This window comes from Aethina tumida, chromosome 6 (genome assembly GCF_024364675.1).
Source record: "Aethina tumida isolate Nest 87 chromosome 6, icAetTumi1.1, whole genome shotgun sequence".
NCBI classification, from domain to species: domain Eukaryota; kingdom Metazoa; phylum Arthropoda; class Insecta; order Coleoptera; family Nitidulidae; genus Aethina; species Aethina tumida.
In genome coordinates this window covers 16,238,342-16,260,889 of record NC_065440.1, presented here as the reverse complement: position 1 = coordinate 16,260,889, position 22,548 = coordinate 16,238,342, and the positions used below count along the sequence as shown (strand labels likewise).

The 22,548-nt window shown below is 30.9% G+C and overlaps 3 protein-coding genes and 1 non-coding gene across 4 annotated transcripts; 3 read left to right on the top strand and 1 right to left on the bottom strand.

The window, feature by feature from the left end:
• Positions 1–11,881: 11,881 nt before the first annotated feature.
• Positions 11,882–13,269, bottom strand: LOC109607042 (GPN-loop GTPase 1). The gene is made up of 4 exons (XM_020023568.2): positions 12,795–13,269; positions 12,349–12,742; positions 12,100–12,299; positions 11,882–12,046 (listed from the first exon to the last, which is right to left on the bottom strand). Exons 1-4 carry the CDS (start codon positions 13,168–13,170, stop codon positions 11,934–11,936), a joined length of 1,083 nt encoding a protein of 360 aa, XP_019879127.2. The 5' UTR covers positions 13,171–13,269; the 3' UTR covers positions 11,882–11,933.
• Positions 13,270–14,139: 870 nt separating this feature from the next.
• On the top strand, positions 14,140–14,211 carry Trnaa-ugc (transfer RNA alanine (anticodon UGC)). Its single transcript has one exon. It is a non-coding gene; the product is annotated as a tRNA-Ala (tRNA).
• A 1,988-nt stretch (positions 14,212–16,199) lies between these two features.
• Positions 16,200–16,797, top strand: LOC109607041 (uncharacterized). The gene is made up of 2 exons (XM_020023567.2): positions 16,200–16,337; positions 16,399–16,797. The coding sequence occupies exons 1-2, from the start codon at positions 16,326–16,328 to the stop codon at positions 16,762–16,764; spliced, it is 378 nt and encodes a 125-aa protein (XP_019879126.1). The 5' UTR covers positions 16,200–16,325; the 3' UTR covers positions 16,765–16,797.
• Positions 16,798–20,027: 3,230 nt separating this feature from the next.
• LOC109607043 (hornerin-like) lies at positions 20,028–21,208 on the top strand. Its single transcript, XM_020023569.2, has 2 exons — positions 20,028–20,070; positions 20,154–21,208. The coding sequence occupies exons 1-2, from the start codon at positions 20,059–20,061 to the stop codon at positions 20,769–20,771; spliced, it is 630 nt and encodes a 209-aa protein (XP_019879128.1). The 5' UTR covers positions 20,028–20,058; the 3' UTR covers positions 20,772–21,208.
• Positions 21,209–22,548: the final 1,340 nt, after the last annotated feature.

Here is a 22,548-nt window from a genome sequence, read left to right as displayed (position 1 = left end):
TTCAATCTCCACTTAATCCAAGTAGAGTTGATTTTGTCTGAAATTCTGTCAAACAAGGCATGCATTAATTCTTATAAACTAGACATGCAAAACTTTTATCCATGCATTTTTTTTAAACGATTCAATCTCCACTTAATCCAAGTAGAGTTGATTTTTTCTGAAATTCTGTCAAACAAGGCATGCATTAATTCTTATAAACTAGACATGCAAAACTTTTATCCATGCATTTATTTTTAATCGATTCAATCTCCACTTAATCCAAGTAGAGTTGATTTTGTCTGAAATTCTGTCAAACAAGGCATGCATTAATTCTTATAAACTAGACATGCAAAACTTTTATCCATGCATTTATTTTTAATCGATTCAATCTCCACTTAATCCAAGTAGAGTTGATTTTGTCTGAAATTCTGTCAAACAAGGCATGCATTAATTCTTATAAACTAGACATGCAAAACTTTTATCCATGCATTTTTTTTTAAACGATTCAATCTCCACTTAACCCAAGTAGAGTTGATTTTTTCTGAAATTCTGTCAAACAAGGCATGCATTAATTCTTATAAACTAGACATGCAAAACTTTTATCCATGCATTTATTTTTAATCGATTCAATCTCCACTTAATCCAAGTAGAGTTGATTTTGTCTGAAATTCTGTCAAACAAGGCATGCATTAATTCTTATAAACTAGACATGCAAAACTTTTATCCATGCATTTTTTTTTTAAACGATTCAATCTCCACTTAATCCAAGTAGAGTTGTTTTTTTCTGAAATTCTATCAAACAAGGCATGCATTAATTCTTATAAACTAGACATGCAAAACTTTTATCCATGCATTTATTTTTAATCGATTCAATCTCCACTTAATCCAAGTAGAGTTGATTTTGTCTGAAATTCTGTCAAACAAGGCATGCATTAATTCTTATAAACTAGACATGCAAAACTTTTATCCATGCATTTATTTTTAATCGATTCAATCTCCACTTAATCCAAGTAGAGTTGATTTTGTCTGAAATTCTGTCAAACAAGGCATGCATTAATTCTTATAAACTAGACATGCAAAACTTTTATCCATGCATTTTTTTTTAAACGATTCAATCTCCACTTAACCCAAGTAGAGTTGATTTTTTCTGAAATTCTGTCAAACAAGGCATGCATTAATTCTTATAAACTAGACATGCAAAACTTTTATCCATGCATTTATTTTTAATCGATTCAATCTCCACTTAATCCAAGTAGAGTTGATTTTGTCTGAAATTCTGTCAAACAAGGCATGCATTAATTCTTATAAACTAGACATGCAAAACTTTTATCCATGCATTTTTTTTTTAAACGATTCAATCTCCACTTAATCCAAGTAGAGTTGTTTTTTTCTGAAATTCTATCAAACAAGGCATGCATTAATTCTTATAAACTAGACATGCAAAACTTTTATCCATGCATTTATTTTTAATCGATTCAATCTCCACTTAATCCAAGTAGAGTTGATTTTGTCTGAAATTCTGTCAAACAAGGCATGCATTAATTCTTATAAACTAGACATGCAAAACTTTTATCCATGCATTTTTTTTTAAACGATTCAATCTCCACTTAATCCAAGTAGAGTTGTTTTTTTCTGAAATTCTATCAAACAAGGCATGCATTAATTCTTATAAACTAGACATGCAAAACTTTTATCCATGCATTTGTTTTTAATCGATTCAATCTCCACTTAATCCAAGTAGAGTTGATTTTTTCTGAAATTCTGTCAAACAAGGCATGCATTAATTCTTATAAACTAGACATGCAAAACTTTTATCCATGCATTTATTTTTAATCGATTCAATCTCCACTTAATCCAAGTAGAGTTGATTTTGTCTGAAATTCTGTCAAACAAGGCATGCATTAATTCTTATAAACTAGACATGCAAAACTTTTATCCATGCATTTATTTTTAATCGATTCAATCTCCACTTAATCCAAGTAGAGTTGATTTTGTCTGAAATTCTGTCAAACAAGGCATGCATTAATTCTTATAAACTAGACATGCAAAACTTTTATCCATGCATTTTTTTTTTAAACGATTCAATCTCCACTTAATCCAAGTAGAGTTGTTTTTTTCTGAAATTCTATCAAACAAGGCATGCATTAATTCTTATAAACTAGACATGCAAAACTTTTATCCATGCATTTATTTTTAATCGATTCAATCTCCACTTAATCCAAGTAGAGTTGATTTTGTCTGAAATTCTGTCAAACAAGGCATGCATTAATTCTTATAAACTAGACATGCAAAACTTTTATCCATGCATTTTTTTTTAAACGATTCAATCTCCACTTAATCCAAGTAGAGTTGTTTTTTTCTGAAATTCTATCAAACAAGGCATGCATTAATTCTTATAAACTAGACATGCAAAACTTTTATCCATGCATTTTTTTTTAAACGATTCAATCTCCACTTAATCCAAGTAGAGTTGATTTTTTCTGAAATTCTGTCAAACAAGGCATGCATTAATTCTTATAAACTAGACATGCAAAACTTTTATCCATGCATTTATTTTTAATCGATTCAATCTCCACTTAATCCAAGTAGAGTTGATTTTGTCTGAAATTCTGTCAAACAAGGCATGCATTAATTCTTATAAACTAGACATGCAAAACTTTTATCCATGCATTTTTTTTTAAACGATTCAATCTCCACTTAATCCAAGTAGAGTTGATTTTTTCTGAAATTCTGTCAAACAAGGCATGCATTAATTCTTATAAACTAGACATGCAAAACTTTTATCCATGCATTTATTTTTAATCGATTCAATCTCCACTTAATCCAAGTAGAGTTGATTTTTTCTGAAATTCTGTCAAACAAGGCATGCATTAATTCTTATAAACTAGACATGCAAAACTTTTATCCATGCATTTTTTTTTAAACGATTCAATCTCCACTTAATCCAAGTAGAGTTGATTTTTTCTGAAATTCTGTCAAACAAGGCATGCATTAATTCTTATAAACTAGACATGCAAAACTTTTATCCATGCATTTATTTTTAATCGATTCAATCTCCACTTAATCCAAGTAGAGTTGATTTTGTCTGAAATTCTGTCAAACAAGGCATGCATTAATTCTTATAAACTAGACATGCAAAACTTTTATCCATGCATTTTTTTTTAAACGATTCAATCTCCACTTAATCCAAGTAGAGTTGATTTTTTCTGAAATTCTGTCAAACAAGGCATGCATTAATTCTTATAAACTAGACATGCAAAACTTTTATCCATGCATTTAATTTTAATCGATTCAATCTCCACTTAATCCAAGTAGAGTTGATTTTGTCTGAAATTCTGTCAAACAAGGCATGCATTAATTCTTATAAACTAGACATGCAAAACTTTTATCCATGCATTTTTTTTTAAACGATTCAATCTCCACTTAATCCAAGTAGAGTTGATTTTTTCTGAAATTCTGTCAAACAAGGCATGCATTAATTCTTATAAACTAGACATGCAAAACTTTTATCCATGCATTTTTTTTTTAAACGATTCAATCTCCACTTAATCCAAGTAGAGTTGTTTTTTTCTGAAATTCTATCAAACAAGGCATGCATTAATTCTTATAAACTAGACATGCAAAACTTTTATCCACGCATTTATTTTTAATCGATTCAATCTCCACTTAATCCAAGTAGAGTTGATTTTTTCTGAAATTCTGTCAAACAAGGCATGCATTAATTCTTATAAACTAGACATGCAAAACTTTTATCCATGCATTTATTTTTAATCGATTCAATCTCCACTTAATCCAAGTAGAGTTGATTTTGTCTGAAATTCTGTCAAACAAGGCATGCATTAATTCTTATAAACTAGACATGCAAAACTTTTATCCATGCATTTATTTTTAATCGATTCAATCTCCACTTAATCCAGGTAGAGTTGATTTTTTCTGAAATTCTGTCAAACAAGGCATGCATTAATTCTTATAAACTAGACATGCAAAACTTTTATCCATGCATTTTTTTTTTAAACGATTCAATCTCCACTTAATCCAAGTAGAGTTGTTTTTTTCTGAAATTCTATCAAACAAGGCATGCATTAATTCTTATAAACTAGACATGCAAAACTTTTATCCATGCATTTATTTTTAATCGATTCAATCTCCACTTAATCCAAGTAGAGTTGATTTTGTCTGAAATTCTGTCAAACAAGGCATGCATTAATTCTTATAAACTAGACATGCAAAACTTTTATCCATGCATTTTTTTTTAAACGATTCAATCTCCACTTAATCCAAGTAGAGTTGATTTTTTCTGAAATTCTGTCAAACAAGGCATGCATTAATTCTTATAAACTAGACATGCAAAACTTTTATCCATGCATTTAATTTTAATCGATTCAATCTCCACTTAATCCAAGTAGAGTTGATTTTGTCTGAAATTCTGTCAAACAAGGCATGCATTAATTCTTATAAACTAGACATGCAAAACTTTTATCCATGCATTTTTTTTTAAACGATTCAATCTCCACTTAATCCAAGTAGAGTTGATTTTTTCTGAAATTCTGTCAAACAAGGCATGCATTAATTCTTATAAACTAGACATGCAAAACTTTTATCCATGCATTTTTTTTTTAAACGATTCAATCTCCACTTAACCCAAGTAGAGTTGTTTTTTTCTGAAATTCTATCAAACAAGGCATGCATTAATTCTTATAAACTAGACATGCAAAACTTTTATCCATGCATTTATTTTTAATCGATTCAATCTCCACTTAATCCAAGTAGAGTTGATTTTTTCTGAAATTCTGTCAAACAAGGCATGCATTAATTCTTATAAACTAGACATGCAAAACTTTTATCCATGCATTTATTTTTAATCGATTCAATATCCACTTAATCCAAGTAGAGTTGATTTTGTCTGAAATTCTGTCAAACAAGGCATGCATTAATTCTTATAAACTAGACATGCAAAACTTTTATCCATGCATTTATTTTTAATCGATTCAATCTCCACTTAATCCAAGTAGAGTTGATTTTTTCTGAAATTCTGTCAAACAAGGCATGCATTAATTCTTATAAACTAGACATGCAAAACTTTTATCCATGCATTTTTTTTTTAAACGATTCAATCTCCACTTAATCCAAGTAGAGTTGTTTTTTTCTGAAATTCTATCAAACAAGGCATGCATTAATTCTTATAAACTAGACATGCAAAACTTTTATCCATGCATTTATTTTTAATCGATTCAATCTCCACTTAATCCAAGTAGAGTTGATTTTTTCTGAAATTCTGTCAAACAAGGCATGCATTAATTCTTATAAACTAGACATGCAAAACTTTTATCCATGCATTTTTTTTTAAAACGATTCAATCTCCACTTAATCCAAGTAGAGTTGTTTTTTTCTGAAATTCTATCAAACAAGGCATGCATTAATTCTTATAAACTAGACATGCAAAACTTTTATCCATGCATTTATTTTTAATCGATTCAATCTCCACTTAATCCAAGTAGAGTTGATTTTGTCTGAAATTCTGTCAAACAAGGCATGCATTAATTCTTATAAACTAGACATGCAAAACTTTTATCCATGCATTTTTTTTTAAACGATTCAATCTCCACTTAATCCAAGTAGAGTTGATTTTTTCTGAAATTCTGTCAAACAAGGCATGCATTAATTCTTATAAACTAGACATGCAAAACTTTTATCCATGCATTTTTTTTTTAAACGATTCAATCTCCACTTAATCCAAGTAGAGTTGTTTTTTTCTGAAATTCTATCAAACAAGGCATGCATTAATTCTTATAAACTAGACATGCAAAACTTTTATCCATGCATTTATTTTTAATCGATTCAATCTCCACTTAATCCAAGTAGAGTTGATTTTGTCTGAAATTCTGTCAAACAAGGCATGCATTAATTCTTATAAACTAGACATGCAAAACTTTTATCCATGCATTTTTTTTTAAACGATTCAATCTCCACTTAATCCAAGTAGAGTTGATTTTTTCTGAAATTCTGTCAAACAAGGCATGCATTAATTCTTATAAACTAGACATGCAAAACTTTTATCCATGCATTTAATTTTAATCGATTCAATCTCCACTTAATCCAAGTAGAGTTGATTTTGTCTGAAATTCTGTCAAACAAGGCATGCATTAATTCTTATAAACTAGACATGCAAAACTTTTATCCATGCATTTTTTTTTAAACGATTCAATCTCCACTTAATCCAAGTAGAGTTGATTTTTTCTGAAATTCTGTCAAACAAGGCATGCATTAATTCTTATAAACTAGACATGCAAAACTTTTATCCATGCATTTTTTTTTTAAACGATTCAATCTCCACTTAATCCAAGTAGAGTTGTTTTTTTCTGAAATTCTATCAAACAAGGCATGCATTAATTCTTATAAACTAGACATGCAAAACTTTTATCCATGCATTTATTTTTAATCGATTCAATCTCCACTTAATCCAAGTAGAGTTGATTTTTTCTGAAATTCTGTCAAACAAGGCATGCATTAATTCTTATAAACTAGACATGCAAAACTTTTATCCATGCATTTATTTTTAATCGATTCAATATCCACTTAATCCAAGTAGAGTTGATTTTGTCTGAAATTCTGTCAAACAAGGCATGCATTAATTCTTATAAACTAGACATGCAAAACTTTTATCCATGCATTTATTTTTAATCGATTCAATCTCCACTTAATCCAAGTAGAGTTGATTTTTTCTGAAATTCTGTCAAACAAGGCATGCATTAATTCTTATAAACTAGACATGCAAAACTTTTATCCATGCATTTTTTTTTTAAACGATTCAATCTCCACTTAATCCAAGTAGAGTTGTTTTTTTCTGAAATTCTATCAAACAAGGCATGCATTAATTCTTATAAACTAGACATGCAAAACTTTTATCCATGCATTTATTTTTAATCGATTCAATCTCCACTTAATCCAAGTAGAGTTGATTTTTTCTGAAATTCTGTCAAACAAGGCATGCATTAATTCTTATAAACTAGACATGCAAAACTTTTATCCATGCATTTTTTTTTTAAACGATTCAATCTCCACTTAATCCAAGTAGAGTTGTTTTTTTCTGAAATTCTATCAAACAAGGCATGCATTAATTCTTATAAACTAGACATGCAAAACTTTTATCCATGCATTTATTTTTAATCGATTCAATCTCCACTTAATCCAAGTAGAGTTGATTTTTTCTGAAATTCTGTCAAACAAGGCATGCATTAATTCTTATAAACTAGACATGCAAAACTTTTATCCATGCATTTTTTTAAACGATTCAATCTCCACTTAATCCAAGTAGAGTTGATTTGTTCTGAAATTCTGTCAAACATGTCATGCATTAATTCTTATAAACTATCCATGCAACATTTTTATCCATGCATTTATTTTTAATCGATTCAATCTCCACTTAATCCAAGTAGAGTTGATTTTTTCTGAAATTCTGTCAAACAAGGCATGCATTAATTCTTATAAACTAGACATGCAAAACTTTTATCCATGCATTTATTTTTAATCGATTCAATCTCCACTTAATCCAAGTAGAGTTGATTTTTCCTGAAATTTTGTCAAACAAGGCATGCATTAATTCTTATATACTATCCATACAAAATTTTTATCCATGCATTTATTTTTAATCGATTCAATCTCCACTTAATCCAAGTAGAGTTGATTTTTCCTGAAATTTTGTCAAACAAGGCATGCATTAATTCTTATATACTATCCATACAAAATTTTTATCCATGCATTTATTTTTAATCGATTCAATCTCCACTTAATCCAAGTAGAGTTGATTTTGTCTGAAATTCTGTCAAACAAGGCATGCATTAATTCTTATAAACTAGACATGCAAAACTTTTATCCATGCATTTTTTTAAACGATTCAATCTCCACTTAATCCAAGTAGAGTTGATTTGTTCTGAAATTCTGTCAAACATGTCATGCATTAATTCTTATAAACTATCCATGCAACATTTTTATCCATGCATTTATTTTTAATCGATTCAATCTCCACTTAATCCAAGTAGAGTTGATTTTTTCTGAAATTCTGTCAAACAAGGCATGCATTAATTCTTATAAACTAGACATGCAAAACTTTTATCCATGCATTTATTTTTAATCGATTCAATCTCCACTTAATCCAAGTAGAGTTGATTTTGTCTGAAATTCTGTCAAACAAGGCATGCATTAATTCTTATAAACTAGACATGCAAAACTTTTATCCATGCATTTTTTTTTAAACGATTCAATCTCCACTTAATCCAAGTAGAGTTGATTTTTTCTGAAATTCTGTCAAACAAGGCATGCATTAATTCTTATAAACTAGACATGCAAAACTTTTATCCATGCATTTATTTTTAATCGATTCAATCTCCACTTAATCCAAGTAGAGTTGATTTTGTCTGAAATTCTGTCAAACAAGGCATGCATTAATTCTTATAAACTAGACATGCAAAACTTTTATCCATGCATTTTTTTTTTAAACGATTCAATCTCCACTTAATCCAAGTAGAGTTGATTTTTTCTGAAATTCTGTCAAACAAGGCATGCATTAATTCTTATAAACTAGACATGCAAAACTTTTATCCATGCATTTATTTTTAAACGATTCAATCTCCACTTAATCCAAGAAGAGTTGATTTTGTCTGAAATTTTGTCAAACAGGTCATGCATTAATTCTTATAAACTATCCATGCAAACTTTTATCCATGCATTTATTTTCAATCGATTCAATCTCCACTTAATCCAAGTAGAGTTGATTTTTTCTGAAATTTTGTCAAACAGGTCATGCATTAATTCTTATAAACTATCCATGCAACATTTTTATCCATGCATTTATTTTTAATCGATTCAATCTCCACTTAATCCAAGTAGAGTTGATTTGTTCTGAAATTCTGTCAAACAAGGCATGCATTAATTCTTATAAACTATACATGCAAAATTTTTATCCATGCATTTAATTTTAATCGATTCGATCTCCACTTAATCCAAGTAGAGTTGATTTGTTCTGAAAATCTGTCAAACAAGGCATGCATTAATTCTTATAAACTAGACATGCATTAATTCTTATAAACTATCCATGCAACATTTTTATCCATGCATTTATTTTTAATCGATTCAATCTCCACTTAATCCAAGTAGAGTTGATTTTTCCTGAAATTTTGTCAAACAAGGCATGCATTAATTCTTATATACTATCCATACAAAATTTTTATCCATGCATTTATTTTTAATCGATTCAATCTCCACTTAATCCAAGTAGAGTTGATTTATTCTGAAATTGTGTGATACAAGGCATGCATTTATTCTTTTAAACTATCCATGTTTTTATTTTTAATTGATTGATACTCTACTTTTATTCTTATGAACTAATTTCCATGCAAAGATTTATAAACGCAATTATTATTTTAATTGTTATTAACCATTCAATTGTTCTTTCATTAGTTAAAACATTGAGAATTGATTATTTATTTATATTATTAGTGACTTATATAATACAATTTTTATAATTATATAAACATACTATTATCAAGTTAGTCTGTATTTTGTTCTTAATTATGGTGTGGATGTGTTTGAATTATTTTCTTAATTATTAAGCGTTTATTTTATTTTATTTTTAATTAAAATTAATTAAAACCGACATTAAAAAAATATATTTATAGTGATTATTGTATTTAAGTTTCAATAGATTCAACTAAATTTATATTTCTGGGTAGGAATTGATATAAAATAATTTCAAAATATAATTGCAATTAAAAAACAACATTAAAGTGCCGTTTATATAAAATAATTATATAACCCCGTAAACGAATAGGCACCTACTTTACAATTCAGGGTTGTATCCAGTAAATCCAATAGGGTACTAATCACAACAACAATTGGACACACAAGTCACCACACTAAGTTAACTTGGATGGTATGGTGGCGCGTGACCACCACCCCTCTCGACCCAACTGGTCGATACGACGGTCGATAACAGACTGACTGGTGTGACTCACGCGGCGTCCTTTATATCGGCTAATGGCGGCCAATGGCGGCGACTCATCCCTGGCTTCTGATTGGTCGACGTCGAGGTTATGTTAAGTCATGCGTGACGAGAACATTCTCAACCGAATTGGAATTTTCCCTTTACAAATTTTTCCTATGGAAATTTTTCCTATACAAATATATTGTTTTATAATAAATAATTGTTTATATGTTATTATAATCATTATAATTAATATAACATATTGTTAAAATTAAGTTAATTTTATAATTGATATATTATAAACAATAGATTCATTTAAATTGCAAATAAATAATAATATATAAAGAAAATACAAGAATTTGATCGATACAAATAATATCCGAAATTTATTGTAAAAATACGTAAATATATATAATTAAATACGTTAATAATTAATAATATGTGTTAATAATAATAAATATTTACCTACTGTTTTATAATAAAAAATTGTTTATATTATTATAATCATTATAATTAATATAGCATATTGTTAAAATCAAATTAATTTTATAATTGATCATTTATAAACAATAGGCTCATTTCAATCGAAATTAAATATATAATTAATTAACAATGGTTTTATGGATATTAGTTTCTTAAAACAAAATAGTTATTAAGAACAATTGAAATAATTCATTTAGAATTTGAAAATAGGTTTGATTAATGGAAAGGTTACATTATAAAATTATTTTTAATAACAAAAATATCAACGACTGTGAATTTCGCGATTTATATATTTATGTATTAATTTCAAATTATATATAAACAACCATGTTGGGGATTCACACCGAGTTTCATATTCTCAAAGTTGCCGTTGAGTTCCGATTCGGAAACCGAACCTTGCCGAACGTGTCTAAGGAAAATAACCAGTTCACAGAGGATTACGTAATTCCTTTAAGAAGGTTTTTGATTGAAATGGAATTTTTTCTTTAAAACATCCGATTTTGTACAGTCTTAAAAACATTTTATATTAATTGTTTTAATATTATTAGCCTATTTTACCTGTTTAATAATAATAATCAAAAAATCTGAGATTCTAATCGACAAATTTTAAATAAATAACCATTTTTGTCCTATTTCAGAATATTATAAACCATCAAAATACAGCAATTTTAATGTAAAATTATATAAATTGTTGTTTAAAATATGTATATGAACAATATCTAAGAGAATTTATAAATTTATACACATATTTATTTATAATTAACAAATAAGCAATATAATTACTTTATTATAACATTAAATTGAATGTTTACATTATTATTAACAATTTCGAGCATAATCTAATAGAATTTATAAATTTGAACATTATTAATAGATTGAAATTGAATTTTTCCATTAAAATATCCAATTTAACACTAACAAATCTTATAAATGTTTTATATTAATTGCTTAATGTTCCAATTGACAAATTTTAACCATTTTTTTTATCTCAATACAAATTAATATGAACAATGAAAATACAGAAATTTTAAAGTAAAATTAATTAAAGTGAACATTTGTATCAAGATTACTTTAATTTAATTATTTTTAATAAGCAATTTGATGATTTTTATTGAACTTTGTTACAATTAAGATTTTCTAATGAGTGTCTGCATTAAAATATATATTTTTACTATTAAAATTATTATTTTTATAATTTATTATGTGTTATTTATTTATATTCATATAATAAAAAGTGTTGTAACTAATTTTATATTTATGAACGAATAAATTTTCAAGGTTTATTAAGTGAAACTAGAAAATAATATTTAACAACTTTAACCAAGGAATTAATTATTATGGTTTATTTAATGATTTCATTCTATTTCAACAAAATTTTATTAGTCAATTATTTAGGGTAACTAATTTTATTATCTAAAACTAAAAAATAAACACAATAAATTGTTATAAAAATTTAATAAAATAGTTTTTTAACAAAAATTGTAAACTTAAACTATGTAGCTTTTGCCTTTTTCTTTTCTTCAGCCTCTTTGGCTCTCTTTAACTGCATTTCCCTCTGCTGCTGTAAAACTTTCCTGAATGTTTCTTCTTCAACATCATCTTGAGCTAAAAAGCAACATAATTATTTATCACACATTTATAATTTTAAAATGATTTACCTTCAAATGGTGCTTCTTCTCCCTCTGAGTCTGAACTGCTGTCGTTTCCAGCATGCCTCAAGAAAACATCAGATAATTCAATTCCTGCTGGTTTTTGTGTTAGTAAACTGTCACTTTTGTCTTCTTTAGCCTCTTTCATTTCTTGGGCCCTTTTTGCTTCTGTTTCTGCTTTGATTTTCTCCCACTCAACTCGATAATCACTGGAAATAATGCAATTATTAATGATCAACTTAAGTATACAATAGTTACTTTTCATATTCGTCCCTGGCCTTTTCAACCAACTCGAACAGCTCATCAATTCCTTCCCCAGTCGCTGCACTGACTCCACACACTTTGAGATTCTGATAGAATTCATCCAAAGCTAAGGCCATGGATCTGGTTAAGTTGCTGATGTAACTCTCGTCGTTTTCAAGGGCTTCTTGAAACGATTCGAAGTCGCTCATCCAATCTTTCGCGTAAGAATGATCCACTATATCCACTTTGTTCATTACCACGATAAAAGGCAGGCGGGTTTTGTACAAAATTGAACAGGCATAAAGCATGTTGGACATGAATGTTATGGGTGACGTGCTCCTCACACAATCAACCACATATAAAATCACAGTGGGGAACGATGACGCCAAAGTTTCGGTTATAATAGACCCTAAAAGCCAACAAATTACAATCAATGACAATAAACCTCAGCAAAAACAAACCAGAGACAGACCACGTAAACACCTCAATCTGCCCGGGCGTGTCCAAAACGCAATACTCGTTGGGTGCCTTCTCAATGTACTTCAAAACATCAGGAAACTTGGTCGAAAACAAGTTGAGGGATGTTACAATGGCTCCGTTGGGGCCCAGTTTGTACTGTTTCATGACGTCCTTGTATTTTACAGTGTCCCTGATGTCGATGTTGGCGAAGTACGGCAGCTGCAAGCAGGCGGGGTCCAAGTTGACGACGTAGGGTTTCTTGTTGTCTGTGGACAGTCGGGTGACCAGGGACGTTTTACCGGAGCCTGCCATGCCCAACACTATGAGGCAGACGGGCCGTTTCGACTCCTGGGGCTGCGCCGCACCGGCGTTTTCCATCGTGGTTACTAATTTTTGGGGGCCGAGGTGAATCACTTGAACGCTTCGAATTTGAGGTTAGAATTGTGTTGACTTTAATATTTATGTTTGTTTGGTATGTGGTTTTGTATTAAGGCGTATTTGTGTTATGTTATGTTATTTTATCGTTCTAAACGTTCTAAAACACTGCTGTAATCGAATAACAGCAAATAATAAATTATTGGCGTCAACTTGGTTGCCTACATTTATGGGAGTCTATACAGTGCTCTAATCAAATAACTGCGATATTTATTGGTGTCAATTGGGTTGCCTACCTTTCAGGGCACCTTTTATTAAATTTAAAATTAAATTAATATTTTATTATAAAAAGTATAAACATTGTAATCAGAGAAGTGAGAATAAAAAGTGGATAAGAACAGTGATAAAAAAGTATGTTTATTTACTCATATAATAATTTTGTTTTATTTAAACTGTAAAAACAATATAAAATAAAAAAAATTAATTTAATTGTACATAAAAATAAGTAAAACATACTTAAAAATAAGAAATAAGATGTTGTAAACAACTTTTTATCTTCCCTGTAACATTGTTACAACCACTTTTTATTTTCATGTCTTCAGTTCATAAATAAATCACAGGAGAAATTAAACGAAAAATTTACAACCGCACAATTACGTTAATTATCCACTTAAGAATAATGTAATTCACTTAATTTTTATGTGATACTGTGTGCAAATTAAGATGATAACGCGCATCATCAAAATAAACACACGCATTGTTTTCTAAACGAGTTCAACATTAAAAATGTGTCGTCCATAATTCATTGGAGTCACTTTCACCTTGTAAAATCATAACAATTAATTATTAGGTAGCGGAAAAAATAAATTAGACTGTGTTAAATATAAATAATTGTCACATGGATAAATATCTGGACTATATGGAGGATGAATTCAGATAGAAATACGTATGTTAATACCAAGTGAGTACGTAGGGGATATAGCTCAGTGGTAGAGCGTTCGCTTTGCATGTGAAAGGCCCCGGGTTCGATCCCCGGTATCTCCAACTACTTTTTACGTTCTCACTTCGTTTTTTAACCAGCTTGACATTTTTTTTATGCCACCAAAACTCGGACACACTTAAAAGGACGCATAAAAAGAAGGTCAGCAATAAATGTAAAGGCTGCAACTCTTCACCTTGTCAACTCATAATAAAACAAACAAAATGACTTCAATGATCCCAGTTAAAAATCAAACAACGAACAAGGAAGATTCATTGAACGATCACAAAACAAACAATATTTACCAATACACCGCTAAGGTTACGGCATACCAATAATTTATCATCGGTTCTTTGGAAAATCGAGTTTGAAATGCAAAAAAAAACTGCCGATTAGGAAGTATCATTGATACGCGACCTCAGACGGACCTTTTCACTGACCTCAACCTTAAAAATGCGGCACGATCAGGTGAAACGACTTTTTAAACGAATATTACTATCAACCGCCTCATAAATATCTAAATATGGATGAATCTGGCGAACGATTAGTCATGATGGCTGATGAGAACTCTACTTATAAGTAGTTATATCGGATGATGAAATTAGAATGTTGATTTTGAGTGGGCATTATGTTTGTTTTAATCATTAAAACGTGAATATAATACATATATTTTAATTATTAGTTTATTTTATCTAATTTATTGCTAATGAAATTAAGAGTTTCCAATATGGGAAACGATTTCCCAATGTCTCTGTCGTAAAGTTTGTCTTGTTATTTACATTATTACCTATTTAATTATTGTTTCAAATAAAGCACCTGCTTTAATGAGACAAGTCTTTTGTATTACTTTCTTTACTTTTACAAATATTTACTTGAAACTAGAGATTTTGTTGCATTCATTGATCATCCCAAGGTGAATCAATACAAGAAATAATTAGATCCTTAAAAACTGATTAACATTTTCATTTCATCCACAAACAAGTAATTATTTAATTACTTGTTTGTGGGTGAAATTAAAAGTCTTGACTCTTTGGACTGGAGCCTCCAATGTGGGAAACAGCTTCCCAATGTTTCTGTCGTAAACTTCATCTAGTTATTTTCATTCTTAACTATTTAATTATTGTTTCAAATAAGGCACCAATTAAAATGAGACAATTTTTTGTATAACTTTTGTTCCTTTTACAAATATTTATCCAAAACTTAATACAAGAAATATTTAAATCCTCAAAGTCAGACTAATATAATCACATTGGTGTATTTAATTGCATGTTTGTTGATGAAATTAAATGTCTTTACTCTTTGGACTGGAACCTCCAATGTGGTAAACAACATCATAATGTTCCAGTCATAAAGTTTTTCTATTTATTTCTGTTCTGAACAATTTAATTATTCTTTCAATGAGACAAGCCTTTTGTATTATCCCACTTCCACCCAAAACATGAGCTTGCCTACCACAGACCAACCAAGCTGAATAAACACAAGAAATAATTAGAATCTCAATGTCCGATTAACATAATCACATGTAAGAACCATTGTGTCAACAAGATAATGCAATCATTATCGGAACTCGACGACAAAGAATACTAAAAAGCGCCCGGAAACGCACTTTTATTTTTCGAACCGTCATTAACGTGACTCGAAGGAAATGTGTTTGTATGTCTGGATGATTTTATTTTTTCGTTTGGTATGCTGCGCGTGTGTGGACGTGTAATTAACGTTTTTAAAAGTGTCCGGTTTGCGTATTTCCCTCGTTAATAGTATCCTGCTGGTGGTCGGGTATACGGGGTGAAATAAAATGTCGGTGTCCAATTTCATAATTAGAGGTTCAAAAAAAATAAATTAAATGGGATTCACACATTAAATTAAGATAATTTTTGGGGTTTTTGTTATTATTAATGGGTTTTAAAATGCTTTTTAAAAGATTACAGGACATGCATAATTACAAGACCAATTGTTTATATTTTCTATGAAAAATGTAGAAATAAATGTATATCTTGAACAAACTTCTTGTTTAGAGGTTCGGGGAATTGATCATCATTGATCATAGAAGTTGTTTGATTGATAAATACCCACCAAACCTGTTAAATAAGCACACAGTTAATCTACAAATAATGGATTATAAATCTACGGTATATAAGCCATCACTAAAAGTGCTGTGGTCCATTCTTCTAATCGAAAAATGTACATCAAGGTAAGTAAAAAGTAGTTCTAAGGAACTTTACGTACATTTCACCCTTCAACCACCACTTCAGCTTCTGTCTGTGTTCATCTTGGCCACCCTCCTGTGCCATTTAGCAGACGCCGGACTAATCTTGGATAGGCTGCGTGATAGAATCCATTCCATCGGCCACATCGACATCACCGCCAAGGAGACGCACACCTCTTTGCAGAAGGACGTGGAGCAGTCCAACTCGTCGCAGGATTCCAGTGGATCTCGTACCTCTGACTTTATTGGACAAGGAGGCCAGTTCAATAACGGTTTTAATGCTTTTAATTCTGGGGCTGTTCATCAACATGCTGATGAGAGGTACATGAATGCTCAGCAGCAGGCTCACAACTCGGAGAGAGAAAGATTTGACAGTACATCACACTCAATCGACATTGGATTGTTTGGATGATTATACAGTTTGTACTGAATTAGTATTATTAAAGAATATTGATAAATTACGGTTTTAATTAGTTCGATAAATGACCATTAGAGGGCATTGAAGAGGGAAATGTCAGACTGGGGATTCACAAGCTGATGGCCTCGAAGCTAAATTTTGAATATACAGGACGTGGGATAAACAGAGGAGAAGATGAAAAATAATTTAGTTTAGTAATAAAAACAAATAAGTGTTTTTAAAAAGTTTAATCAACTACTATCAACAAAAAAAATGTTGTGGTAATTAAAAATCACTTAAATGAAACGATTACCCTTAATTACAAATTTAGAAGGTATATATGTAAATATAATTCAGGTTTATTAGTTTAGTATCACTGGAAAACCAACTCAACAATGTTGTTTAAGGTAAGGAACCTTTGTCAAAGGAACCAAATGTCAGAAACGACAATTATTCCAGCTTTGGTATCTTCTGGCTCTTTTGAGCTTCATCTACGCCTTTGAAGCTGATCCCACGTCCTATCGTGTGGCTCGTGACATTCGTCATAACGTTCGTTGGTTCAGCAAACGTGACACATTAGGATTGGATGTTTCCAGCAACCTTGGTAACTCCGTGGCGTCTGAGTTAGCCTTTGAAGATGAAAATGGAGTTGACCAGATATGGGTTCATTAAACATCTTTTCAAGTACTCAATATATGTGTGAAAAAATATCTTTAATCAATGAAAAAATAATAATGTAAACTAATAAAGTTGCTGAAATTATTGAATTATTATGTCTTAATCAAATAACCCTTCAAACTTTTCTATTTTCTAATATTTATCTTTAAAGTATAGTCCTTTTGTAACAGGATTGGTATGTTACAAGGTCAAGTGCGCAGGACCAAATGCGCTTCAAAGAGGCGTGGCTTGCTAAAATTAACTCCACGATAGTTTTATTGTTTTTGAGTAGTTTTTATTAATTTATAACGGATTCTCTGATTGATATTGATAGTACTAAAATTATTTAATAATTATAAACAACATTGTATTTAGTTATATGAATTTATTTGGAATTAAGAACACAGTACTATTTGTGTCTTAGTTTGCAAAAATATTGTCAGCATTAATACTCAAACAATCCAGCTGCGGAAACAAGAAATTTAATAAGGGCAAATTGGACAGTAGCGACTAGGCACTGGATAAGGCGAACGAACCAAACGCAGTCCGTGTTCGAAGCCTTGTCCCAAGTCTGCGCCTGCATGTCCGAAGGCCGCCGCCCCCTGTCCGAAGGCGAAGTCGGACGAGTGGGAGCTGCTGGAGCTGCTGGACGAGCTGTGCTGCTCCGCGTGCTTCTGCGAGGCACTGTGGCTCTCGTGTCCGTGCACGCCGTACTGGCCGACGGCGCCGAAGTGCTGGCCCATGCCGCCCGCTCCCAAGAGGTCGCGTCTGGCGCGATACAGCACCGGGTAGGGCGAGCGCACCAGACGAAGGCCGTGTCCGAAGGCGGCACCTCCTTGTCCGAAGGCCGCTCCCGCCTGTCCGATGGCGAAGTCGGACGAGTGGGTGGAGCTGGAGCTGCTCGACGAGCTGTGCTGCTCCGAGTGCTTTTCGGAGGCGCTGTGGCTCTCGTGACCGCGGATGCCGAATTGGCCTGCGGCGCCGGCCTGCTGGCCGAAGCCGCCTGCTCCCAGAATGCCACGTTTGCCGCGCCAGTGGTGGTGGTGTTTTGGGTCGGGGTTGGCGTGGATGAAGCCCAACAGGACGACGAGACACAAGAGCTGTAATATTTTCGTTATGGGGGGTGATTTAATTTAAATTTTTTTGAATTCAATTTAATTATGTTATTTCAAAGATTTCTTACCCTTAAGAACATAGTGGATTGGATGAATTAATGGTACAAAATGAATATGTTTGGTTGTTTATATAGGTCGCCTTACTTTACTGTAATTAAGTACTATCATTATTGTAATTAACATTTAAGAACCTACAATGGATTAGAAATATTTTATTTGGTATTTCCATTTTAATTTATACAAATATAAAGTTATCTTCATCGTGATAAAATTGTTAAAAATATTAGTTAGTTACAATTTAATTAATATTTTCTACTTTAGTTTTTTCTTATAATGTCATTTAGTTGTTAAAGTGTTAGATTATATTTTTTACGTTATTAATTATAATAGTCAATTTTATTATTTTACATTAACATTTAATTTTATTATTCAAATTGAATCATTCTTTATATTTACTTTTAATTTTAATTTTGAATTTCATGTTGAAACAAGATAATTTGTTTAATAATTATTAATGATAATTTACATTAAACAATAAATTAAACGATTAATTAAGTACATATTTAATTATTTAGTTTTAAGAATTATTTTTATTATTTAAATTGAATATTTATTATTTATTTTTTTATATTATTTAAGATAAGATAATAAAAAATAATATTTAATTAAAAAAAAAATAAATATTTCAATTAATTCAAAAATTAATATTTTACTTAAATTTTTATCTAAATTATAATAATAAAGTGTTTTATTATCTAACTACTGCTCCTAATTACTGACAACTTAAATTTTATAAAAAACCCAACGTTAAAATGTTTTTTGGTTATTATTATTTAATTTAATTTCTTGAGATAATTTTTTTATCAATAATTTTACCAAATAAAGAATATTGTTTGTTTATTATACTTAAATTATATATTTTATTCTGATAAGGATACTGTTATTAATAATCTAAATTTGTAAACTATTATTGGTTTTTATAGTTGTAATATTAATTAAATTTTATTATTAAATGTTAATTAATATATTAGAAAATTAATTTTAATAATTATTTTTTATATACCTATAATGTCTAATTTTCATTTTTTATGTATATTTATAATAATTAATTTTTCAATTTAGTTTTAACGTATTAATTTTTTTATTAATACATAAATAATAAATTAAATAATTAAATTATTATTATATTTTAATATAATATTTTATTTTCAATTATTTTATTCTTAATTAAGAGTAATTTGATAATTATAATTAAATAAATATTGATAATAATATAAAGTACCTCTATAATTAATTATGTATTATGTAAATATTTTGTAATATTTACTATTTCAAAGATATTTAGATATTTTCATTACTTGTAGTAATGATGAAATTTTAAAATTAAAATACAAGTACAAAAATAAACCTAACAAATCAATTTCAAGTGTTTAAATACACATTAAAATATTGATAATTCTTAATTACAAAAATTGGTATATAAACAACTAAATACATTCCTTTAGTATCATTTTAAAGGTATTTCATCCAATCCACCATGTTCTTAAGGGTAAGAAATCTTTGAAATAACATAATTAAATTGAATTCAAAAAAATTTAAATTAAATCACCCCCCATAACGAAAATATTACAGCTCTTGTGTCTCGTCGCCCTGTTGGGCTTCATCCACGCCAACCCCGACCCAAAACACCACCACCACTGGCGCGGCAAACGTGGCATTCTGGGAGCAGGCGGCTTTGGCCAGCAGGCCGGCGTCGCAGGCCAATTCGGCATCCGCGGTCACGAGAGCCACAGCGCCTCCGAAAAGCACTCGGAGCAGCACAGCTCGTCGAGCAGCTCCAGCTCCACCCACTCGTCCGACTTCGCCATCGGACAGGCGGGAGCGGCCTTCGGACAAGGAGGTGCCGCCTTCGGACACGGCCTTCGTCTGGTGCGCTCGCCCTACCCGGTGCTGTATCGCGCCAGACGCGACCTCTTGGGAGCCGGCGGCTTGGGCCAGCACTTCGGCGCCGTCGGCCAGTACGGCGTGCAAGGACACGAGAGCCACAGCGCCTCGCAGAAGCACGCGGAGCAGCACAGCTCGTCCAGCAGCTCCAGCAGCTCCCACTCGTCCGACTTCGCCTTCGGACAGGGGGCGGCGGCCTTCGGACATGCGGGCGCAAGCTTGGGACAAGGATTCGGACACGGACTGCGTTTGGTTCGTTCGCCTTATCCAGTACCTAGTCGCTACTGTCCAATTTGCCCTTATTAGATTTCTTGTTTCCGCAGCTGGATTGTTTGAGTATTAATGCTGACAATATTTTTGCAAGCTAACACACAAATAATACTGTGTTTTTAATTCTAAATAAATTCATATAACTAATACAATGTTGTTTCGAAGACAATAAAACTATCGTCGAATTGATTTTAACAAGACTTTTTATGGAACACATTTACAGGACTTGTCGAATTAGAAGCCACACCTCTTGGGTGCGCAATCGTTCCTGCGCACATGACATTATAACGAAGTAATCCTGTTTCAACAAGCCTCTATTTTCCATTAATTGTAAATACAGGAAATCCACCCAAGGGATTATTTGAATTAATATTGAAGGTAAATTAATTATTAACATATTTTTTCAAATTAAATAATTATATTAAATATTCAAAAGAGGTTGATTAAAAAAATGAAAAAAACATACACTAATGTTAAATGCAGGAAAATCAGCCATCCGAATTAATATTGAAAGTAATTAATAAAATTGATTATTACAATATTTTTTTAAAATTTAAAACTTAAATAAATAATTATATTAAATATTCTAAATAAGTTGATTAAAAAAATTATAAAACCAAATATAATAAAATAGAATTATACTCTTTTTTTATGGGACAAATTCTTCTTCGAATCGGAAGACACGCCTCTTAGGTGCGCAGTCGTTTCTGCGCACGTGACCTTGTAACGCACAATCCTGCCCCAACAAGCCTCTACTTTCCATTAATAGTGCGTACTTAGTATTAATTCACACACACGCATTTAAAATAAAAATGGTAAATGCATGAGAACCGTCCGAGATACCGAGACGGTCGGCGGGTAAGAGCGTACCCGATATTTAAGCGGCGAAAGTTGCAAATGCCCACGAGCATCGCAGCCTACTTTAGAAACATTGGCGAGCACCCATTGACGCCCGTCCACCAAAAACTGGTAAACGGCTTATTAAAAACCGACGAGAAAATGGCAAAAATGGTCCCTGCGATTTGAATTGACGTTTTTCTCCGGTGCTGCTCCGGTCGACGGGCGTTGTCGGGTGGAAACGACACACTTTAACGCACGGGATTATTTGTAGAAAGTTTATTTGCACAAACGCACGGATACGTGTTTTAAACAATCGTCCGACAATTTCGTCTCCGAATTGTTGAACGTGTTATTAAACGAGCCGATCCTAAAATCGTCGAGATGTTGCAAACCAATTATAACCATGTTAACACGACGTTTAAAGTAAAACAAAATCGTTTCGTCACGAAATAATTGTGCAGTTTGCACACTTACATGTTTTTAATTTTGTATGGCCATATTTAAAATGTTTTGCGCAATTTTCTGTTGACGGTACAGTTTTTCTGCACAGTTGGAGCGTTAATGGTGGATGTCATGATTGTAATGTGTTTTAAGGCATTTTTATGTGTGTGTGTTTTAAACTGTTGGGTTTTACTTAAACAAGATTAAAATCGATAATGGAACATTTTTAATGTGTTTTAAAGTGCAACGGACACATTAATTATTTAAATTGCCTAATTAATAATTATTTATTTGCATAATTTTTATATTAATTACTTTTAGAATTTATGTAGAATGATTAAATTTATTCAGATCCGTTTAATGTATGGGAATTTTATGGGAGAAAATGGTTATCAAAAAAATATTTTTCAGTATGGATAGAATTTCTGTAATTTACATTGATTTGTTATTTCGAAATTATTTAAATTTAGGTCTAAAAATAAAATTGAATATATCTTTATATATACTGTATAAAAAATATAATTTTTATATA